Source organism: Calidris pugnax, unplaced genomic scaffold (genome assembly GCF_001431845.1).
Source record: "Calidris pugnax isolate Ruff unplaced genomic scaffold, ASM143184v1 scaffold44, whole genome shotgun sequence".
NCBI classification, from domain to species: Eukaryota; Metazoa; Chordata; class Aves; order Charadriiformes; family Scolopacidae; genus Calidris; species Calidris pugnax.
The window spans coordinates 13,514,062-13,534,986 of NW_015094506.1; the positions used below are offsets into that span (position 1 = coordinate 13,514,062).

The following is a 20,925-nucleotide window of genomic DNA, read 5'->3' on the forward strand; positions in this document are numbered from 1 at the left end:
ACTTACACTCTTTTTTCAATGTGTACCTCTATTAATTTTATGGCTAAAAAGGAGTCAATGCAAAATCATTAAATACGTGAGTTCTCCAGGTGCAGCATGCATTAACCTTTCCTTTAATACCTCTTCTGTACAATATTTTGATGATTACTGTCATTTAGTAAACAGATTATGAAAATGCAGTTACCTGAGGGTCTTGTTTAATAATTTAGGCAAATGAGGTTTTAGAATTTTTTTTTCTTTTTAATTGCCAGACACATTGATTAAGCAACGAGCACCTGCCACTCCTGGTCCCTGAAGCAGGAGCTTCTTGTACAGTTTCATTTACTCCAAGAAGAAGAAAAAAAAAATAAATAAAAAGGAAAAAGAAAAAAAAAATAAAAAGGTAAAAAAAAAATCCAACTGTGTGCATCCATAACGATTAGAGAGACACATTTCAATTCGTGGCTGGCAGTTTAGGGTTAAGGCATGATTCCAGGTGAGGGAAGCCAATGAGAGGACGCCCGGTTGATGTCTCTGACATCATCGGGCACGGGAGCACCCAGCCCGGCCGGGGCAGCTCCAGCCGCCGCCAGCGCCGCCGTGATGGATGTTTACAGCTCTTCCTGGAGAGCCAATTATCTCCCTTTTGTGTGAGGCCCAAGGACCGCTCCGGCTGCCGGCTCGCGCGCAGCACTGCCGGATCCAGCTGAAGCAATTGTTTTTTCCCCGTGGCTGGTAAGAGTCTTGTCTGGTTTCCCTTCTCTTTCAGAATCAAGGTGGTGTGCCTAACCTAGGAGGGGAATGGCTTGCACGGTTCCGAGCCTTACACGGCTGGAATATGTAAAGAGTAGCTCTTACTGGCGGAAAAAAAAAAAAGGGATGTTTTAAAGGGAAAACAAGTCTGTGCCTGGCAAACTCCACTTTACAATATGGAAATAAATAGCCTGCATGCTTATGCTGCTCCTTAGGTGAACTACGGAGTTATTAGGCTGACAAGACCATTCACAGAACAATGATTTAATACCTGTATTTTTTCCTTCCTTTCCCCTTACCACTTGTATTTTTCCTGTGAAATCGAGCTTTTGTTGATGAACAAAGGAATGGGGAGATTTAAGAAGAGGGGATTTAATGTTGTACCAACTTTAAGAAATGTTCTGGAATACTTTCGCAGATAAATCAAAAACTGTGGTGATTAATACCAAGATGTTCAAGTTTCCAGTTCTGGAATTAGTTGAAGGTACTTTTTTTCTACTAATTTCCGTAATTTAAAGTGATAAGAAACTGAGTCAAAGACTAAAAGTGTTCAATATGCTGGTATCAAACCACCCAATGTAGGGTTTTTGTTCGTTTGTATGTTTCTCCCTTTTACCTTCTGTAGCTCGTATCAAAAAAAATGTCTCATTCTGTACCTATATGAGTGCATATATAGAGGCTGAAGTCTTTATATCTTTGTTAGCAGCTTTGTGGTTTGCACAGAAGGAGGATGGAGAGGGAAAAGATTCTGTCTGCGTAACTTCCTAATTTTGCAACAGAATAAGTACATTTAAAGCTTCTGAACTGGTGTGGATTTAAGAGATTAGAAGTGACACTGGCATTGACAAATCAGATGCAATAAAGGATTTAATTGACTGAAGGAGTTCAGGAGCTACTGTATGAAGAATTCAATAACCAGTTTAACTAGTCAAGTAGTGTACCTAATAGGAAACAATAAATAGGAGGCTCCAGTTAATTTAAAAGCTTGATGACATTTATTTTGTCGTGATTAGAATTCACTAAATACATAGGCCACTGATGAATTCTCTGCATTTATTTCAGTAATCCATGATTACACAATACAACGTTTTCAGTAAGGACATATGCAGTGAGTATTAGAAGTGCTTATAAAATTGAGAGATACTGTCATTCAATGTAGCTATGACTTAAGTCTGCTCTAATCATTTCAGAAGAATAATAGGTATTTTCAGCTCAAACACCACTTAAGACACTAGAGATTCTCAGCTGTATTATACTTTTCTACTTTTTACTAGTCTGGTCCTGTCTATGGAGCTCTGGGTATCTACTATTGTTAATTCAGCTCTGGTTATTAATGTGCCCAAACAATCCCAAGTTTTTCTAAAAGGTCATATGTATAATATGGATGGCTTTAGAACCCCAGGTTTTTGTTAAGGTGAAATCCTCAGTATGGTTTGTTGTCTTTTTGCTAGCAAAAGGCAGATATTTCAGTTCAAACATGAGATGACCACAGCCTATAAGGGACAGGAGTATTTGACATTTTACCCTTCTTGCTTGGATCATTATCTAATTTAACTAAAAATCGTCTTATGCCAGCTATGCCTTTAAAATATTATTTAAAAAAAAAAAAAAAAAAAAAACAGGAAAAGTATTTGAACCTCTCCCATAGTTTTACATATCTACACATTGCATAGGTCATGTAATTTATCAGTGCTTTATTACTAGGCTTCAGGTCAGATCTCACAATATTTCTGTTCCTCCTCAGACTAGCCAAAACTCACATATGAACAAATTATCTCTTACTTCTGCTGAAGCACAGGATGATGGATATAACATAGATTTAATGCTGATTTGCTAAACACTCACAATGTTCTGATTCAAAGCATTCAGACTGTTTTTAATATATGAGTCCTTTTAAGTACTAATATACATTACTTTATTAGATAGTAATCATGGACCTAGGCAAGCCAAAGAAACTTAATGATATGATAATCCAAATCAGATAGCAATCAACTTCTTATAGGAAATGAGACTTTCTAGTTTAGTTTAATCTTTCAAAAGGAAAAGAAATCATTTCTGGAAGACCATTTTTTGGGAAATGTATGGGAGGTTTTTTTGCTCACTTTCAGTAAGAAACTAAGTTTAGCTTAAAAAACTGAATAAAAATATATTTCTTGGATATAAATAGTGTTGCAACCTTTGGTTTTTCTTTAAAATAATAAAGATAACTGTGATAATACTAGCACATAATAGATTGACCATTGGCCTGGGAAAGAGTCCTTGTCCTGTGCTTGACTGACAGATTATGTCTACAGAGCATACTCTGAAATCCTTAATCCGTCAATGGCCCACTGTATTAAAGGATGAATTGGCATCAGGTTGGTTGATTGTAAGAAAGATCATTTTGTTTGTCTGATTCTCTATGAATGAGTAAACTCATACATTTTCACAATGACATCAGGTAACAACCCATACAATGAAGATTTGAGTCATTCCTCCTACACAAGGTACTCACTTGTCTTGTCAGGTAATTTTGAGCAAAGCGACAAAAGTGGATTTTTTCTTTTTTATAAAAATTCAATGCATTTAATATTTCTTAAAGAAAATAGAGGTGTCAGCTAAGCAGAAATATGATAATTACATTAATGGCTGAAAAAGTATCCATATCACCAGTAGTAAAAACATTAACTACAAGTAATTCTTCTTCCTCTATAACTGACAAAGGAAAATTTTCCTTAGAAAATGGAAAATAAAGTTGGATTGTAACAGTAAATTTTCTTCTGTATGCAATTTACAATAAGTACAGGAGTCAGAGGAGTTCCTTCATACTCCAAGCTTTGGTCCAAGGGTCAAATTTTTGGTTTATCTCGGATAGATTACAAGGAGGCTCCTCTAGGAACTTCCAAATTATAAAAACAGCCATAAAACCCTCTTCTGCAACCATCCTCCTTGTCCATCACTGGGGTTCTTTATGCATAAGGGTGCCAGAGAAGGAGACTCAAGAGTCTGTTCTGTTCCCCTAAATTTTCACTTCTTACAATCCATTACCCAAGCAAAAAAAAAAAAAAAAATCCTTTTTACCTATACAATCATAAGGAGATGGTTTGGGTCTTTTGTTGTTTTTTTTCTTTTTCCTTTTTTTTTTTTTTCTTTTTCATTGCTCTGTTAGTAAAGTCAAAGGGAAAAGAGATTACAAAGAGAGTTTCTAATGTGGGAGATGTGAGATCTGGATCTGCAACTGTCCCTTCAAATCATTGTTTTCCTTTGGAAAGAAATGCAGATGTACACACATGGAGGGCACAACTTGGGTGTCCTCCAATCGGACACCTGTCTGGATGATTAAAGGACCAGTAATGTAGATCACACATCTGTCACGCAGTACAGACATTGACAACTTTTTTATTTTCTGTTTTGTTTTGCTTTGTTTTGTTTTAAATGAAGTCCAATGGATGCCCTGTTACACAATAAATATTGTACTAAAAGAAGATCATGGTCAAGGACTTACAACTTGGATTTTAAGGTAGTTTTGCAACCTCTGTTTAGATCTTTTGTCTACATATAGCATGGTGCTTTTTGTTTCCATAATTGTTTATTTCCACATAGGACAATGACATTGAGTGCATAGAGTCAATCCTATGTGGTTTAGTGAGAGTGGTATTAATTTTAGCTAACTTCAGTCAGCAAATCTGAGGAAACAGGACCCTCCAAAAAAGAATTTATCTCATCCTTAAGATAATTATTTAAGATAGATCAGCTGTATCATTTTCTGGAGGGGTCAATTCACTCCATACAGACAATCTACGTGAATGCTTTCAATTCTGTGTCTTACTTCCAGACTTTTAAATATGGTCTAATTAAGATCTTTAAGATTTCTGAGTATTAGTGAATGCCACCAGTAACATAAATAGTAAAAAAACAAATGAAGAATTATACCCAGTATTTGCTGCATGTTGGAGTCACAGTTATTTCTGCAACAGGTGGACTCTGGACTTCATCTCTGCAGTGGCAGGGGTGTTGACCAGAGAACTTGGCTCAAGACTTTGAGGTTCCGCAGGTATTTGCTGGCAGTCAGGAAATGTAAAGCTTTGGGAAACATATATGCAAGGCTGGCAATAGGGGGAAGCATGCTCTATCTTTTACGTTAATTTAAACATTGTCTCCCACGCTTAAAACTCTTATTCCCATCCATCAACATTTGTTTACCTGCTTTCAGAATCATTGGGAACTCTACCTATTGTTCACATACGCTGCATATTTTTGAAGTATTACAACTTGACTAAATATGATTGGATTTTTCTCTCTAAAAGACAGATATAGCACACACATTGTTTCTTCTGCCAGTCTTCAAGTCCCTGCACTAACATTAGGGACTCCTCAGACATATGAAATATTGAGCACGGACAGATAAATGTCGCTTGTCTAGTCTCATTCTTTGACAACAGTGTCTGGTGCCTAGCATCTATAATTTCAGGACAAATGGTCTGTGTCTGTAATGGTAAACAGGAATTTTTTAACAGGGCTATTGGGCAGTCAGCCTGTTCTTCCAGTTGTCAGCCCATCCTTTTAGATCAGCTCCTATGCAGGAGTTCTTAAACAATCTTGTGAACAGCTTACCCTGCTGCTATGCATAAAACAGCCCAGAGAACTTAATCCAGCTAAACCTTCATGAGGCCCATGATTTTGATGAAATAATTTGTTGCAGTTTAAAAATACAGACACATGAAACAGTAAGAATGTATCAAAGAAAGTTGTGCTATTCCTTAAAATCCAGACAGGAAGCTGGAAATTACTGCATAAAATGTGTTGATATTTTGCTTATTAATTATCAGGATCACTCTCTTCATAAACTTTGGATTTTAGGATCTTGAATTTGTCAGTGTTATTTAATTTAGAAATGAATTATTATAATGGATAAACAGAAGACGGAAGTGTACTTTCAACAGAGAAAAATTAGAAAACAATATGAAAATACCTTCCTTCTCCTATTCCTAGGCTTAAAAACTTAATAAAATATTGTGGTCAAATTTTCAGAGTAAGAAGACTTACTGCTTCCTGAATGAAACATAATCTAAATAATGTGTTGCAATCGTAGAATAATATTACATTATCACTTGCAAATGGGAAGTATGGCTTTCATAGTTGCCAAGCTGTACTTATCTACATCTGATGGTCCCCATTAATTTTTAACAATCATCCTGTCATCAGACCAGTGAGCTGTAGAAAATACTGTGGAGGTGTCACATTCCTTGATGATTGCAGTTAATGCTGCTGCCCCTCTGAATCAGCATGAAATGTAGACACTTTTATGACTGAATCTGCAATCTGGGATTTGATCATACTATTTATAGTATTGGTAATGGTCTGTAGCACTGACAAGGGGTGTGTTGAAGTCATTCCCCCAGTTACCCTTGGTTTTAGTTGTAAAGGTAGAACAGACATCTGGATCCTATGTATCAGTAACTATGCAGAAAAAGGCACAAAGAAGTCATGACTTTCACTGGTGGAAGATTTTAATAGGTTTGATTTTTTTTTTAATGTCTCTGGATTTTTTTTACCAATAATCTTTCTGAGAAAAGGGGGGGAATTATTTTTAGTTTGGTTTCTAGAAATCAATTCTAGTCACATGGCAAAACAAAAGAAAGCTTAGTCACATCTCAAGAAACTAAAGTTGAACTAAAGAGGAAACAACTGTACATGGGTTTAAAACAATGGAATTCAAGTTACCATGTTACTATATTAGTAAAATGAAATTTTAATTTTTGTGTCAAAATATTTTAGAAACACTGCTTCACTTCTCAGAAGGAATGGTTTACTTCCAAGTCTCATTTTCCTTCCAAACCCTATTCCTAAAATGTGTAGTACTTTGTTTAATTTTTTTTTACCTAAAAAAGATTATGTACTTTGAAAACCAATATTTGGGAAGGATTCTTCTCAAGTTAGTAATATTAGAATACCTACAAATTCCCCAAATTTTCTCCCTCTCTGGAATCATATCTGAATTTTGCCATGCCCAATATCCCAAAATTATAAAGAAGCTTATTTAATACGACTGTCCTTATGACTGCTGCTGTAACCAATGTGTAAAGAGAAGTAGGAATTATAGCATCCTGCTTCATTACTTCATTGTATAATGAAAATTTCATCTCATAGAACCATGAGGGTAAAAACAACAGCAACAGCTAAGTGTATTAATGATTCCCAGAAACAATGCTGGATTTCCTATGGGTTTATGTCCCTTAATTAATTAACTTTTAAAGTGATTTATACTGGGATTTCTTGTTATCTCGCCACATGCTTTTAAAATTAAGCCATTCTTCTCCCTGCACGATGAACAAGCACTGGCTTGTGCTAACTAGGTAGAATGAAGTACCTTCACTAACATACCATGAGAACCGTGTTTTCTCACTGTCTCATTTCAGCTTCCTGGGACACAGAGTAACATGGAGTAAACGATGGGTTACTTTGTTCTTCTTTAATTAGCACTAGAGAACTGTCCCCAAGATGTCCAACTTCAGTGTCTACTACTACGTTCAAATGTTATTAGGTGGGGATGAGGGGTTAAGCCTATTTTTTCAAGAAAAAAATCAATGGGGTTGTGTTTAAATGTATGGACACTAGTGATACATTTTTAGAGCTCCGAGAACTTTCATCAGCTGAGGATATCACTGGAGAATGAATCTATCCTCTTCCATGGGGACACTGTGTTATGAGGACACAGACTGTAAAATATTTCCAGAAACACGCTAAACATTTCATGTGTAATTATGGCTCTAACATATCTTGCATAATTTTACAGTTAGTTTTTCCTATCTACTAATTTAGCTTCCTTGAATACAATTTAATAAGGCATTGAAGCATCCTCTCTATCAAATAATTTTCTATGGGTACTCAGAAGTAACAGTAATTCTTTGAAATCTTTCCAATCTTTCCCAGGTAAAACTTCTGAAGGCTGTAGTCCTCTAAAAAGATTAATTTCTTTGTTTGGTTTAACCAAAATTTTCTAAAATGTAAATGTTTCATTCCCAATTGGATAATCATTTCTTCCTGATATCTGATAGAGACCTTTAGGTTGCTTGTAAATTAGAAGTAGACAAAAAATAAGCAGACCCAAATCCTCAGTGGGCTTGTTAACTTCCTTCCTGTGACAGAGAGACGAGGTATCACTTTCTTGCACACTTGCAGTGAATTCCCTTCTGGGCCTTTCAGCGTTTCACACTGGACTCTCTGAGCTCCAGGAGAGCTACACTAAAAGAAATGGTTAGTCTGACTTTGCTAAGAGTTTAAGAAATTAAAGAATCACGAAGGACTGTGACAACTAATTGTAATACCACCAATATGAATCGCCATACTTAATCATAGGGATAATAGGAGATAATTGAGTAGGTCCCACCTGCCCCATGTTTCTAGTTGCATTCAGAGACTAAAAATCTATTTGCACTAGAACCACATTTTCTTTCATGACAGCCTTACGTATTTCCATTTATTTGGTTGCATTAGAAGGCTTACTTTTAATGTGGATTTTTATTAAGCATTCAATTTCCAAGGAAGAATTGATTCTTTTTTCCCCCCCCACATATAGTACGCTCTACAGTATGTTCCAGCGACCACACTGCATTTGAGGTAAAAGGTTTTAAATAGCTCCATTCCATTATTAAGCAAGATGACAGGAATCTTGAAATTAGATTGTATATTAAACATTTGAGTTCTAGGCAATCCTCAGTCTGAAGGAGTGGAAATCTATGTTGTCTTTACAGAATCATACCACAAACACTGACCAGCAGACACAAGGGGAGACAGGGCTCTTCCCACCTAGCCAGTTGAATCTGGGACACTGTGCAACCACAGGAATATAGGCACGCTAGCTTTGTAGGAAAGCAAGTAGCATTGTAGCTTTATAGTATTCCGATGAATGACAAATGCTAGATTGTTTTTGAATTTTATCCAGTGACTGTTTAATAAAAAAAAATAGAGAGGATTCAGAGAGCTGGCTGCAGAACAGGGGCAATTATTTCCAAACACCATACTGCAGAGCAGATGCATTCCCTGGTGCAAGCTATAGGCTTTGTGTGTGCATCATGACCATATTCTCTTTTCACTTTGGGATGAGAATCCCAGAACTCTGCATCCCCTGTTTTCCTCTGAAAGACCGGGTCCCACTGTGCACTCCAATAGCTATCCTGATCTGCATGACTGGGAACTAGGGCGGTGATGCAAAGCACAGACTGTATCTGCCCCACAGGTAGACGTGCTGCTGTTTGTAGACAGCCTGATGTGGGTCTGTCCTCAGCATATAAACTTCCTTGACAATCACTCAAAGACACTTAACTGATACAGATAGGTGTAACTCTAACATAGGTAATCATCTTTGCCCACTAATTACCTGTATTTTATGTAGTTTAGTACTTACTGTCTAAAATAAGCAGCCTGATCTTGACCTTATACACTATAAGAAATGTTACTCAGAGAATGTATTAATCTTCTTCATTCTTTTAATGCTCTGATGCCACTTTCAAAATCTTTGCTTATATCACAAAAAGATGTTTAATAGTATATTTGGCATCAAGTTCTCCTACACTATACTGTCTTTCCTACCTGTATGTCTACTTTACTACTCCTTAGATCTCAAAATCAATGGATAAAGTTATTCTATGAAGGACAGAGTAAATGAAGACAGTTTGAGGATATTTGGTATGATGTCTTTCCCTTGGTAGAGGTTTGCGATTACACTAATCATCTGCAGACTGGGACAGGGACAAGTCTTTGGCACACAGGAAAGACGTTTAGTTCTTGTACATTTCCTTAACTGACTTCTGTCAGAGAAAAGCCTGTAAGTCCTAGCTAAATGCAAAGATGTCCTTAAAGATATTTGTCTCTTCAGAAAGAGAAATTGGCTGGGGATATACTAGTGGGAATGCTTTCTAAAGTGAAAGCATATTTCTCTGTAGTCAGGCTTATGGGTACAAACAAATTGGTGCCTGGTATACGAGGAAAATAGTAACTTTCCTTTTGCTTCACCTGACTTCACCTTTTTTAAAGTTATAGACTATGAAAGGTAACATTCTGCGTCTGCAATTCAAAACCACTTTTGCCCTCTGACTCACAGTACTCTGGCCAATGTCAGTGCACACATTTCCTCAGTATCTGTGGCCCTGTACTTCTGTAGCCAAATTTTTTCAGTTTAGAATCTCAGATTCTTGAGAATTATAGAGCTCAAACTGACTTTTTTAACTCCTCATTGATTTCCTGTACAGATTTTGTACTACTGAAAGCCTCTTTCCAGCCCAGAAAGTGAATCGTATCCTGGGCTGAATCAAAAGAAGTGTGACCAGCAGGTTGAGGGAGGTGATTATGCACCTCTACTCTGCTCTGGTGAGATGCCATCTGGAGTACTGCATCAAGCTCTGGGGTCTCCAGAACATGGACCTGTTGGAGTGGGTCTAGAGGAGGGCCACGAGAATGATCAGAGTGCTGGAACACTCTGAAAGGCAGGCTGAGAGGGTTGAGGTTGTTCATCCTGAGAAAAGAAGGTTCCTGGAAAACATTTCAGCCTTTCAATACTTAAATGAGGCTTATAAGAAAGACAGAGAGACTTTTTTACTGAGGCCCATAGTGATAGGACACAAGGTAACATTTTTAAACTGAAAGAGAATAGATTTATATTGGACCTATGTAAGAAATTCTTTATGTTAAGGATGGTGAGGCACTGGAACAAGTTACTCAGAGAACCTGTGGGTGCCCCATCTCCGGAAGTGTTCAAGGCCATGTTGGATGAGGCTTTGAACAACTTGATCTGTTGAAAGATGTCCCTGTCCACAGCAGGGGGTTTGAACTAGATGATCTTTTAACATCCCTTCCAACCCAAACCACTTGAGGATTCTGTAATTCTGTTAAGTGTTTCTACCTCCACCAATGAAATCCCATTGGACTAAGGTGATAGACTCCAAGATAAATAGTTTTAAAATGACACCTTTTAATAAGCCATCACAAACGCATATCCAAATTTTTTTAAAAAATAAATAAATGTCTCTTCCACTCATTCCACAGTATTAACAAATTATTAGAAGTATTTCTGCAAGATATTAAATTGATTAAAAAATCAGGAATGCAATATTTACCTAAAATATCAGTATATCAGGAAAGACTGCGAGGAGATCCTCAGCACCGGTAAGGCTGCAGCTGGAGTACTGGGTCCAGTTCTGGACTCCTCAGTGCAAGAGAGACATGGATATACTGGAGAGAGTCCAATGAGGGGCCACAAGAATGACTAAGGGACAGGAGCATCTCTCCTACGAGGAAAAGCTGAGAGAGTTGGGACTGTTCACCCTGGAAAGAGAAGTTTCAGGGGAGTCTTATTAATGTGTATAAATACCTGAAGGAAAAATAGAAAGAGGACAGAGCCAGGCTCATTTCAGTGGTGTCCAGTGACAGGACAAGAGGCAATGGGTACAAACTAAAAAACAGGAGGTTATCTCTGAACATCAGGAAACACTTTTTTACTGTGAAGGTGACTGAGCACAGGATGCCCAGAGATATTGTGAGTCTCCCTCCTTGCAGAAATTAAAAAGCCTGGGCAACAAGCCTCATGGAGCCCTGCTTGAGCAGGGCGGTTGGATCTCCAGAGGTCCCTTTTAACCTCAACTGCTATGTGATTCTGTGATCCTTAATCTTTTGAGCATCCATCAGGACCACTGTTGCTTTTTGCTTCAGAAAAATAATAACAGTTGTTGAGAGCAAAGAATGCTTGAGACTGATAGAATTTCTGGGCGGTGGTTCAAAGCTAAATAGCATGGAGCTCCATGGTCTGCCTCCTGCAGCTGCACAAAGCCCATTGATTATGTTGATATAAAGATTCAGAACAAATAGGAATGGCTAAATGGATCAGTGGCAACATGTGAAAGGGGATCCTATTTCCCTGACAATTTCAGGGACATAACCCACATGCCCAGCGCTTCTTTATTAGCCTGGGTTCTCCTGTGTCTAGTTTTCACCAGAGGACACATCCATATGCAGCCTGGAAGTGCTGCTTATTACTTACATTAACTGATTTAGTCAATAAATTTTAGATTTGGTGATATGCAACTGTACATTCTTTTTGTGATCAATAATCACTCCTAGAAATTTGAAAGACATCTGCTTTGTTCAGTACCGGTTCTCTTAGCAGAACCATGTAAACCAGACCTTTGTCTTGAACAATGACTGGCTGCAAAACAGTCACACCAGCACTTCTTAAATTTACAGTTCACCTACCATTTTTTTCATTTTCTTCACATTTTCTAAAATCTCACTACTGTAACAGTAGTAGTCCACTAAAAATTCAGAAAACAATAAAAAAGAAAATGACACTCTTTGGTAAAATATAGTTTATTTTCTTAACTATGTCTCAATTTAAACATTAATGATGCACTGTAAATACAATACTGTATGTTTCATAATATATAGATATTACAAGGATAAGACCTTGACAGAACTTGCTTGGAAGAACTTGTTGAAAGAAAGATAAAGACAATGCTGTTATTGTTGCTTACTTTTTTCATTTGATTTAGTAATGATTAGTGAGGTAATTCAGACAGCCTTTGATGAGTTTTGTTGATGTTGCTTTCTAGTTCAGTGTTAGATCACAGAGGTGATAGCTCTTCAGTGGTCCAATAAGGACCAACTTTAGTAATATAGGTATGTATTTTTGTAGGTAACACTATACTGTCTACTTTTGCAACAGTAAGATTTGATAGGATTTATGAGATATTAGATGAAATCTTCTGATTGACTTTCAATTTCACCACCAGTATCATTACAATATAGCTTCAGGTTTACAAAAATAATTTGTTCATCTGAAAATACTGCCTATATAATGCCAATTTTTGTGCTAATGTGGATTTCCTACTGTGTAAAGCAGAAATGTAGGTAAATTCAATTTAACATGCCCAGAGGCAAAGACTTATATACTCCTTTCTGAAACTAATCAGTTATTAATTCATGAATCTCATTTTCCTCAGTCATCTTTACATACTTTACACTTCAACCTTTACACCATCTTACCTTTCAAAAGTCAGTATTCAGTTATGAACAGTGCAAAACATTAATATCTAAGATACTCCAAAAAAGCTATTTATAGTTCCATTTTCCCCCTCAAGGAGCACCCGTGTTTTCCAAACACTTGGCTGCTTTATATGACAAATTATCACTCCCTTCCCCACCTCCTAATACTTTTTGAATAACCTGAGTTTAGATAAGAACACATTGAGTTTTATGAAAACTAATTGCAGGAGGCAGGGACTCTGCAAGAAAGGCAGGAAAACCTCCACCATTGTACACTGTCTAGCAGAAGCCAACTCTCCAATTAGCACGTGCAGACCGGCTGGTGAGGTGGTGTGCCTATAGCTTCAGTTTGTCTCCTGGCTACCAATGATGTCACAAGTGTCCACTTTATGTGGAGGTGACTTAGGAAACAAAAGATATACATCTATAGGAAAGTTTCTTCATTGGTTCTGTGCAGCGAACACTTTTTTCTTGGTAAGCCTTGCAGTGAGAATAGAGATTTTCCCCTGCGCTGACAGGTTTCCAATAACCTATGATTAGTCTAAGCATATTTCTTTTCACTTGCATTTCTTGACCAATGTTTTAATACTGCCCTTTCTTCCATCATATTTGTCCCTATTCCTTCTCTCCTGTCTAGTGATCATATCCTTAAGTTATTCTCCTGTTTCTCAGCTTGCAGCATGTGGACCACAGGTGGTTCACAGATGTCAGCAAGTGGTATATGAGATGCTGAGTTGTTTTTTAATCAGATTCACAGACAGAGATTCAAGTAAAGAAACAAACCGGAGAATATTATAAACCTAGTTGCCAGTGTGCTTTTTTTAATCCATGTAGAATTTCCATTGAGGATCTCATTTGACCTGCAGCTACAGACACTATTTTTTTTTTTTTCTCAGGTGCTAGCACAGTTTTTCAGTGCACTAAAGAAACATAGTCTGCACTCATATGGTTACAGTCTAGAGCATTCAGGGTGAGTTTCTAATATTCCCTCTGCATTCCATTTACAAAAAATGTAATATAACACAGACTCACCTGTGGATTCTGGTCCTATGCTTTAAACTTTTAGGGCTCAGTTTTGTAATATATGGATGGGCTTTTAGGGCTCAGTTTTGTAATATATGGATTGAAATTCTTCAGTGAGATCTGCTCCATCTGATCCTTTTTATTTTAGTACTTCAGTTGCATTATGGTCTTTGAAGGCTAAAAGAAGTCATGTATCTCTATGTTGTACTGTTCCTGCTGTGCTACAAGGTAAGCAAAAGCCATGTAGCTTTCTTAGTACTGGGTAATAATTTCTGCCGTAGGGTAGTCATAACCACCCCAGCACAATCATTTGGCTTTTGGGTTCAGGTGGTCCTCATCCTGCTCTCTTGCAATGCTGCAAGCAGAATGAGTTTGTGTCTTCTCATATTGCAACCTGCTAGAGAAAATGTTCCAATTAAGAAACAGTTGATAATAGAGCAGTATCTTAAAGAACATGTGTTCTTCAGATTCTTATATTACCTTTCCTTGTATTCCTGATTAGTCTGGCTTGTTGGCAATTCCTTTTATTCATTTTGTTATTATTTAGTACACATATGCTGGTTTTAGTGTTTCTTCTGTTGTAGTTTGTAAGTGTTGAGGTGTTGTATATTGATAACATTGATTACTGCATTTTGTGTATCTTAAAAATGAAATGACAAAGTTTGGTCTGCAATATGCTCAAAATTGTACCTTGTCCATTTCCAAATGAATGTCTACAGCTTAGTCCTTTAATCTGTTACTGAAAGGTTCCCAAGAAAATAAATCATTGCTGTGAAGTTTATCCTGTGATGTTGCATGTGAAATTCATATTTGTTCTTAAAAAACATTCTTAACATGATCCATGATAATGCTCTTTCTTGCAAGTGGAAATTACTTCATTTAGAGAATATACAAAATATGGTAAATACTGCTGAGGTTCTTATTCTCTTTAAAGCATCAAAGTTGTATTTAAAAATAAATAAAATTAAATATTATAAATACGTGTATATTGCTCTAAGACAAGAAGAGAACTAAAAATCTACATGATTTCACAAAAATTGTTCATCTAAAAAGACAATGGTTAAAGAAACTGAAGTCAGTGACGCTCAGGTGTTTTAAGTGAAGCTCTGTCTCATTGACAGACTCCAAAAAAAGAATGTGATTCTATTGAGACAAGTGCCACATAATTTGTATGTATTTTCAGTCAGTTTTATTGTTTTGTAGACCTGAGATTTGTTTTTTTCTTTCTGAAATTAATTTTCTTGTTTTCAAATTGCATACCTTCTTTCTCATAAGTGCATGAAGACTCCACCACCACCTCTCTGGGCAGCCTGTTCCAGTGCTCTACCACTCTCACAGTAAAGAAGTTCCTCCTCACGTTCAGGTGGAACTTCGACATAGAACTTTGTCAATTAAAAACATCTCATCATACTTTTTTGGTGACCTGGTCAAAGGTACTGGGAAAGCAAGGAATCTCTTCTTCTAAATTGGTTCTATTTTCATGTTGTTGTTTTTTTCAATGCATGTTAATTTTCTGTCATTAAACAATATTATTTATCTCTGTACAGATAATGATATCATTTACATTGTCCTTGCCAATAAGATATGAGATGAGTGTAGTAACCAGATTGACAGATGTAAGAGATTTATGTATTTTTTTCCTTTTGGGTGGGTTTTTCACTGATGAGCATGTTGTGGGGTGAAACATCATGTAATGCAGTGTAATATGAAAGGGAAACTCTTCACAGAAGGGTTGAAATCTTGAATTTGTTAGGATAAAATGTGTCATGCCAGATCCTACCACCTGAGAGAGGTGAGGCTCCTGCTGCTCCTTGTGCTCTCAGCTTAGCAACAATTTTCTTTGCAAAACCGAACGAAGGTAGTTCAGTTACGCTGCACTAAACTAATCCTTGGATCTCAGGCAGCTGAACAATTGGGAGGAAGATTATAGGTTTTCACTGGCTGCAAGGCCAGGTGACCAGAATCATACTTACAAAATGGGAAATTATTAAATTAATTCTTAATTAATACATTCAGCTTGTTAGTAGATTAAAAAGCCGCTGAGAAATGGCAGATAGTGGAGAAGCAGTAGGACCATAAAATCTGTGCGTGAAGCCAGATGCCCCGCACAAAACCCAAGATCCTGACTAAAGCAGTGAACTTAATTCTCAGCATGAGGTATGACAGAGTACTGCTCAGATACACAATGCACGTCTTCAGCTAAGAACAGGGTTACCCCTTTCATCTTCTAAAGAAAAAGAAAAGCTACTGTTCAAGGGACCAGGGAAATTTGTATAGTGGTTTTGAGCCCATAGAAGTACTCTTAAGTTGCTTTTTAGCCACATATCAAATATTTCACTATATATTGAAGTTCTTGTCCAATAGTTATAAACACTCATGAAAGAGGGAGTGCTTAAGGTACAGATTTTTTCATGTAATGGTTACAAAACTTAAAATCTAGAACAGCTCCTTAAAACATTTTACCACTATTTATGAATATAATTTTACTCATTGACAAAGCTACCACGAACTGAAAAACAAAAGTTCATGTAGAATCTGCAGACAGATGAAGCATATGGTAGACATTGTTACTCAAATTAGCATATTTTGCCTTTGTTTCAGATAAGATTAGTTGTATCACATGCACATGTGATAAAAGAATACTTTTTGAGTGCTGTATCTCCTCAATAACCTGTGCTGTTTTGGCAAGCGCCCTGCCAGCAGCAGGTCCAGGGAGGTGAACCTTCCCCTCTCTATGGCACTTGTGAGACTTCATTTGGAGGACTACGACCAGTTTTGGGTTCCCCAGTACCCGACCAGAGGGAGTCCAGCAGAAGTTCACTGAGATGGTAAGAGGACTGGAGCACGTGGCATACAAGGCCGAGCACTGCCTCTGCTCAGCCTAAGGAAGGGAAGTCTCAGGGAAGGCTGTATCGTTATCTGATGGGCTATGTGACAGAGCCAGACATCTCCCAGAAGGGTAAAATGAAGGGGTGAGAGGCAGCAATGGGGATAGTCTGGAAGATGGGGAATGCCAACTGGATGCAAGGAAAAAAAATAAGAGGGTGATCACATGCTTGAAGAGGTTACCCAGAGAGGCTGTAGATTCTCCTTCCTTGCAGATATTCAAAACTCAGGTGGCCATGGCTGTGAGCAACTTGCTGTAGTTGCCCTTTATTTCAGCAAGGTATTGAGCTGCTAGAAGATGCTTACAACCCACATAATTCTGTGATTCTTTGATTCTAGCTTTATAGCCACTTCATATAAGTTCATATATACTTATATGTGTATAAGAGTCTATAAATCTACAATTCTCCTTTTCTCCATTGTCTAAACAAAGTTCTGGCATCTCAGCTTAATGCAATAAACTTATGAGGCTTTGGTTATAGCAGCTACCCAACCAAAATTTGTGGAAATGCCAGGATATGACACTGGGGGCCCTTTCTTACTGCTGTTCCAAGCATATCCCTGCAGGTAGTCATAGCTGCTTTGGGGTACAAAGAATTATTGCACATGTTTTACCTGAGGAATTCTGCCTGTCATTCATATGTGGTAATATTTGTAACAGGACTACATGGACCAAAGCACGCTGCCATCTTGTAATATATTTTGTTTATCCTCACTTTTTACTGCCAATAAAACTCTGTTCTGAATGTTAGTAAACTATGCAATCAGTCACTCTTCAACTTACAGCAAATTTCTTGAATTTGAAAAACTAAATCTTTTTTTTTTTTTTTTGTTCTGGAATATCTGCATATAATGTTATTTTTCCTCACATCTCGTATTTTTATTACTGTTAAGTGTAGACAGTTTGATATCGTAGTCCTACACAACGGCAAAGCAAATTATTTTTAAAGCTAGAGCCAAATTCTCTCTAGGTCCAGTGATTTCTGTGATTTTCACAAGACAGAGATGAAATGTTATATTACATAAATATGTGATAATGCTATTGCTCTTAGGACAGTGATAAAATCAAGCATTATTCTATAACTAAAGAAGTTCCTTCATTGAATAGGTAAGATGAAAATTTTTGATTTCTTAAACTTTAACCTCTGTAACATGGCTAATAGTATACAGCTGCCTTGATAATATAATGGAATTTTAAACTCATTCTAATTCATGAGGGACTGAAAAACCTGTTTCAGGGAACCTCAAACCTCTCAAAATTCATTGCTATGACATTTCCCAATTGGACTGAACTTTAAGACGTTTGTAACACATTGTAAATAGTGAAAGGAAATCTGATCTCCTGCACTTCAGAGTGACTCTTAAAATTAATGAAGCTAAATATTCTGTGAGCAAGAGCATCATTTGTCCAAGTATCCCAATGAATATGAACTGTAAACTTTTTTGTTTTGAAGATTTAGTAACTGAGATATGAATAAAATATGTGCAAACAAAGAAATGGAATACACATTTTTTTAAACATAATATAAAACTGAGTTATTTTTTGACTACTGAATGTTAAATTCATTATGTCAGCCGAATGAAGACAGAATATGTACTCCATCAATGTTGAGATATAACAGACACTATAAACTCTATTTGAATAAGAAAATTTCATCTGCTTATCACAAGATGAAAACAAAACATAGAATTCAGCAGTTGAAGCCAAATTCTACTTCCATTGGAAAATTAGCTTCAGCACACATTTAAGGATTATTTCTTTTTCCTGTAGAAGGCACTTTTGTACACACCAAAGAACATCTTTCTCTGACCTTTTTCATAGATTAAATGCAGTGAAATAAAATGTGTTATACAGGGTATTGACTGCAAGTTGAAATTCTTGCATCAATGAATTTTCCATTTAGTAGTATAGTCTACTTTCTTACTGAAGCTTAACTAGTGAAGTTCTGTTATATTTCTGACTGAGTGCAGCAAACATTTTTGAGATTAATAATAAATTAAATACGGAATGGAGGATATCCTGGTACAAATATTATAGATTATGTGGATGGTAAGGACTTTCTTCTGATGTTTAATTTAGGGTGGTGTTAAATTCAGGTATATCAGTTAGCTGTTTTCTTTGAATGAGAAATATAGAACTGATTGTCTGTACAGCTCATATAGCAGATACCTCATTAAGTAACGTATTTCCCTTGATTTAAACTAAATTGCAGGAGTTAGTCTGTTCCATTTGTATTAGCCATGAAGTTATTTAATATAGAATTGAGTTTGAGTGTAGGAATCCCTTATGAGCTTCTTTCCCTCTGCTGAGTGTGCATCACTTCAGTATCTGTTTTCATTTCCATATGTTCTTACTGACAGATAAAGCCTATGAGAAAAAAGAATGCCTTGGAAACGCTTAATGACACTATGCTCTTTCATCTTCTACACATGCATATAGAAGAACCTTTTTTTCTTTTCCATCTAACTCAACAATACAACTAATTTTAAGATAAGTTTGTTGTTCTGTTGCTAGGTAATAGATATTAGATGTTTTGGAAACATGGACATATTCATCTTGTATCTGACAAGCAGCAGAGAATGAGTTTCTATATGGAGACTTGATCCTGTGCAGAACTGACATTTCAGATGATAATGACTTCCGTAACTTCATCTTTTTCTGTTAAGACATACATATGCAAGTGAAGAATAAAAAAAATACAGTAATTAATACTGTAAAGAACTATATAAATTTAAAAATTATAGTTTGAAAACCAAATGTAATGCATTTAATGAATTCATTAAATCTAAAATCCACATCCAGGAGTGTTACTCTGTCTCAAAAAAACATTCAAGGTATGAATGTGTGAGTGACCTGTTGCAATAAAAGCACAGTATATTGTTGCAAGTCTATGAAAGAAATCCCAGCTTGGATTGCAATATGATTGACTTTTGCCTAAAAAATTTCTTCTAATGTGTTTCTCAATTTTGCCACATAACAGAAGAGAACAATTAATTGAATAGATTGGAAGAGATCTGATTCCACAGCCTCACTATCCTGTGTGGGAGCTACATTAATGAAGAGATTGGTAGGGAGACAAAAGGAAGGAAGGAATCTTCATTATGTGTTTTGAAACAGAAAAATGGCAGTTATTTGACTTGAGAATTTGGAAACTTATTTTCAGAGTGTCATTACAAAGCTATCTTTGCAATAAAATGTTATAGGAATTTACTGTTTTCCTTGAACTAAAGCAACTATGTTTTTCATGGATTCCCAGCACATTCCAGTGACAACTGGAAGAGCCAGAGTTTCGACTCGAGTCTTAATTAGTTGATCACATGTTTGGTAGTGGGGTGAACTTTGTGTGTGTGCTACCCAGGACTGAGATTCTTTTTGTATAAACTGGAGATAATATTCCTGTTTTATGTGAATGGTTCAAGGACTAAATAAATGTCTGAATATTGTTCTGAAAGGTATAAGAAGAAAGTTCTACACTGTAAATATTGGTATTAATTTGCATGTAATGCTGCCAAAAAAATGGGAAGTAGGAGTTTAAGCCTGTATCTGAAATTCTAGCTAAATTGCTTTTGCTTACTTGCTTTTCCTGCATGTCCAGAATTTTGGCAATTTTGTACAGGATACACCAAGCCTTTCAAAATTTGACTTCCGGAGTGCGGCATTTCTAAATTTAAGGTTTACTTTTACCTAATACTTGTTAGGTAATGGTTTATGAGGTGGGTTTTTTTTCTCTTTCTAAAAAAATAAAAATACAGTGGAAATAAAGAGAGATTTTGATGATCAACATAATGAAAAATTTTTAATCAGGTTTTAAATGAGTACTTCCAAAATGGTTAGACACCGGAGAGATTATTTTTTTGAACTTACCTTGCTTGTTGCTAGAGTTTGTGTGAGGGGAACACACCAAGGTGTTAATGTGGAAGTGATGAAGTTGGGCTTTCCCTTTATTCAAAATGGATCAGCCAGAGGCAGCACTGATTCTTCATGAACAAGTAGAAACCGACCTTTTTAGTCCTTGTTTTCATCTTTTGTGACTTTGAAGGTCATCTGTGACCTCTGATTCTAACCACAGTCCCCAGAGACCACAGAGTGCAAAAATATTATAGCACAATTGCATTTTCATATTATTAAGACAGCAGAGCTCCACTTCAGTGTGATTGCTGTCTTGACTAGCAGACCATGTTGCTATTTTTATTATTATCAGAAAACCTCACTCATTCAGACTAATGACTGAGAAACCCATTGCGAGTTACTGAAATATGCAAGCTGGT

General features: G+C 36.5%; 1 protein-coding gene across 1 annotated transcript in view; it reads left to right on the forward strand.

Annotated features, from left to right (window-relative positions):
• MGAT4C (MGAT4 family member C) overlaps positions 1-20,925 on the forward strand; it is a 192,409-nt gene that overhangs the window by 17,797 nt on the left and 153,687 nt on the right. Inside the window, exon 2 of the mRNA XM_014963309.1 lies at positions 642-714. Coding sequence (XP_014818795.1) covers positions 642-714 — 73 coding nt within the window. The remainder of the gene's footprint in view (positions 1-641; positions 715-20,925) is intronic.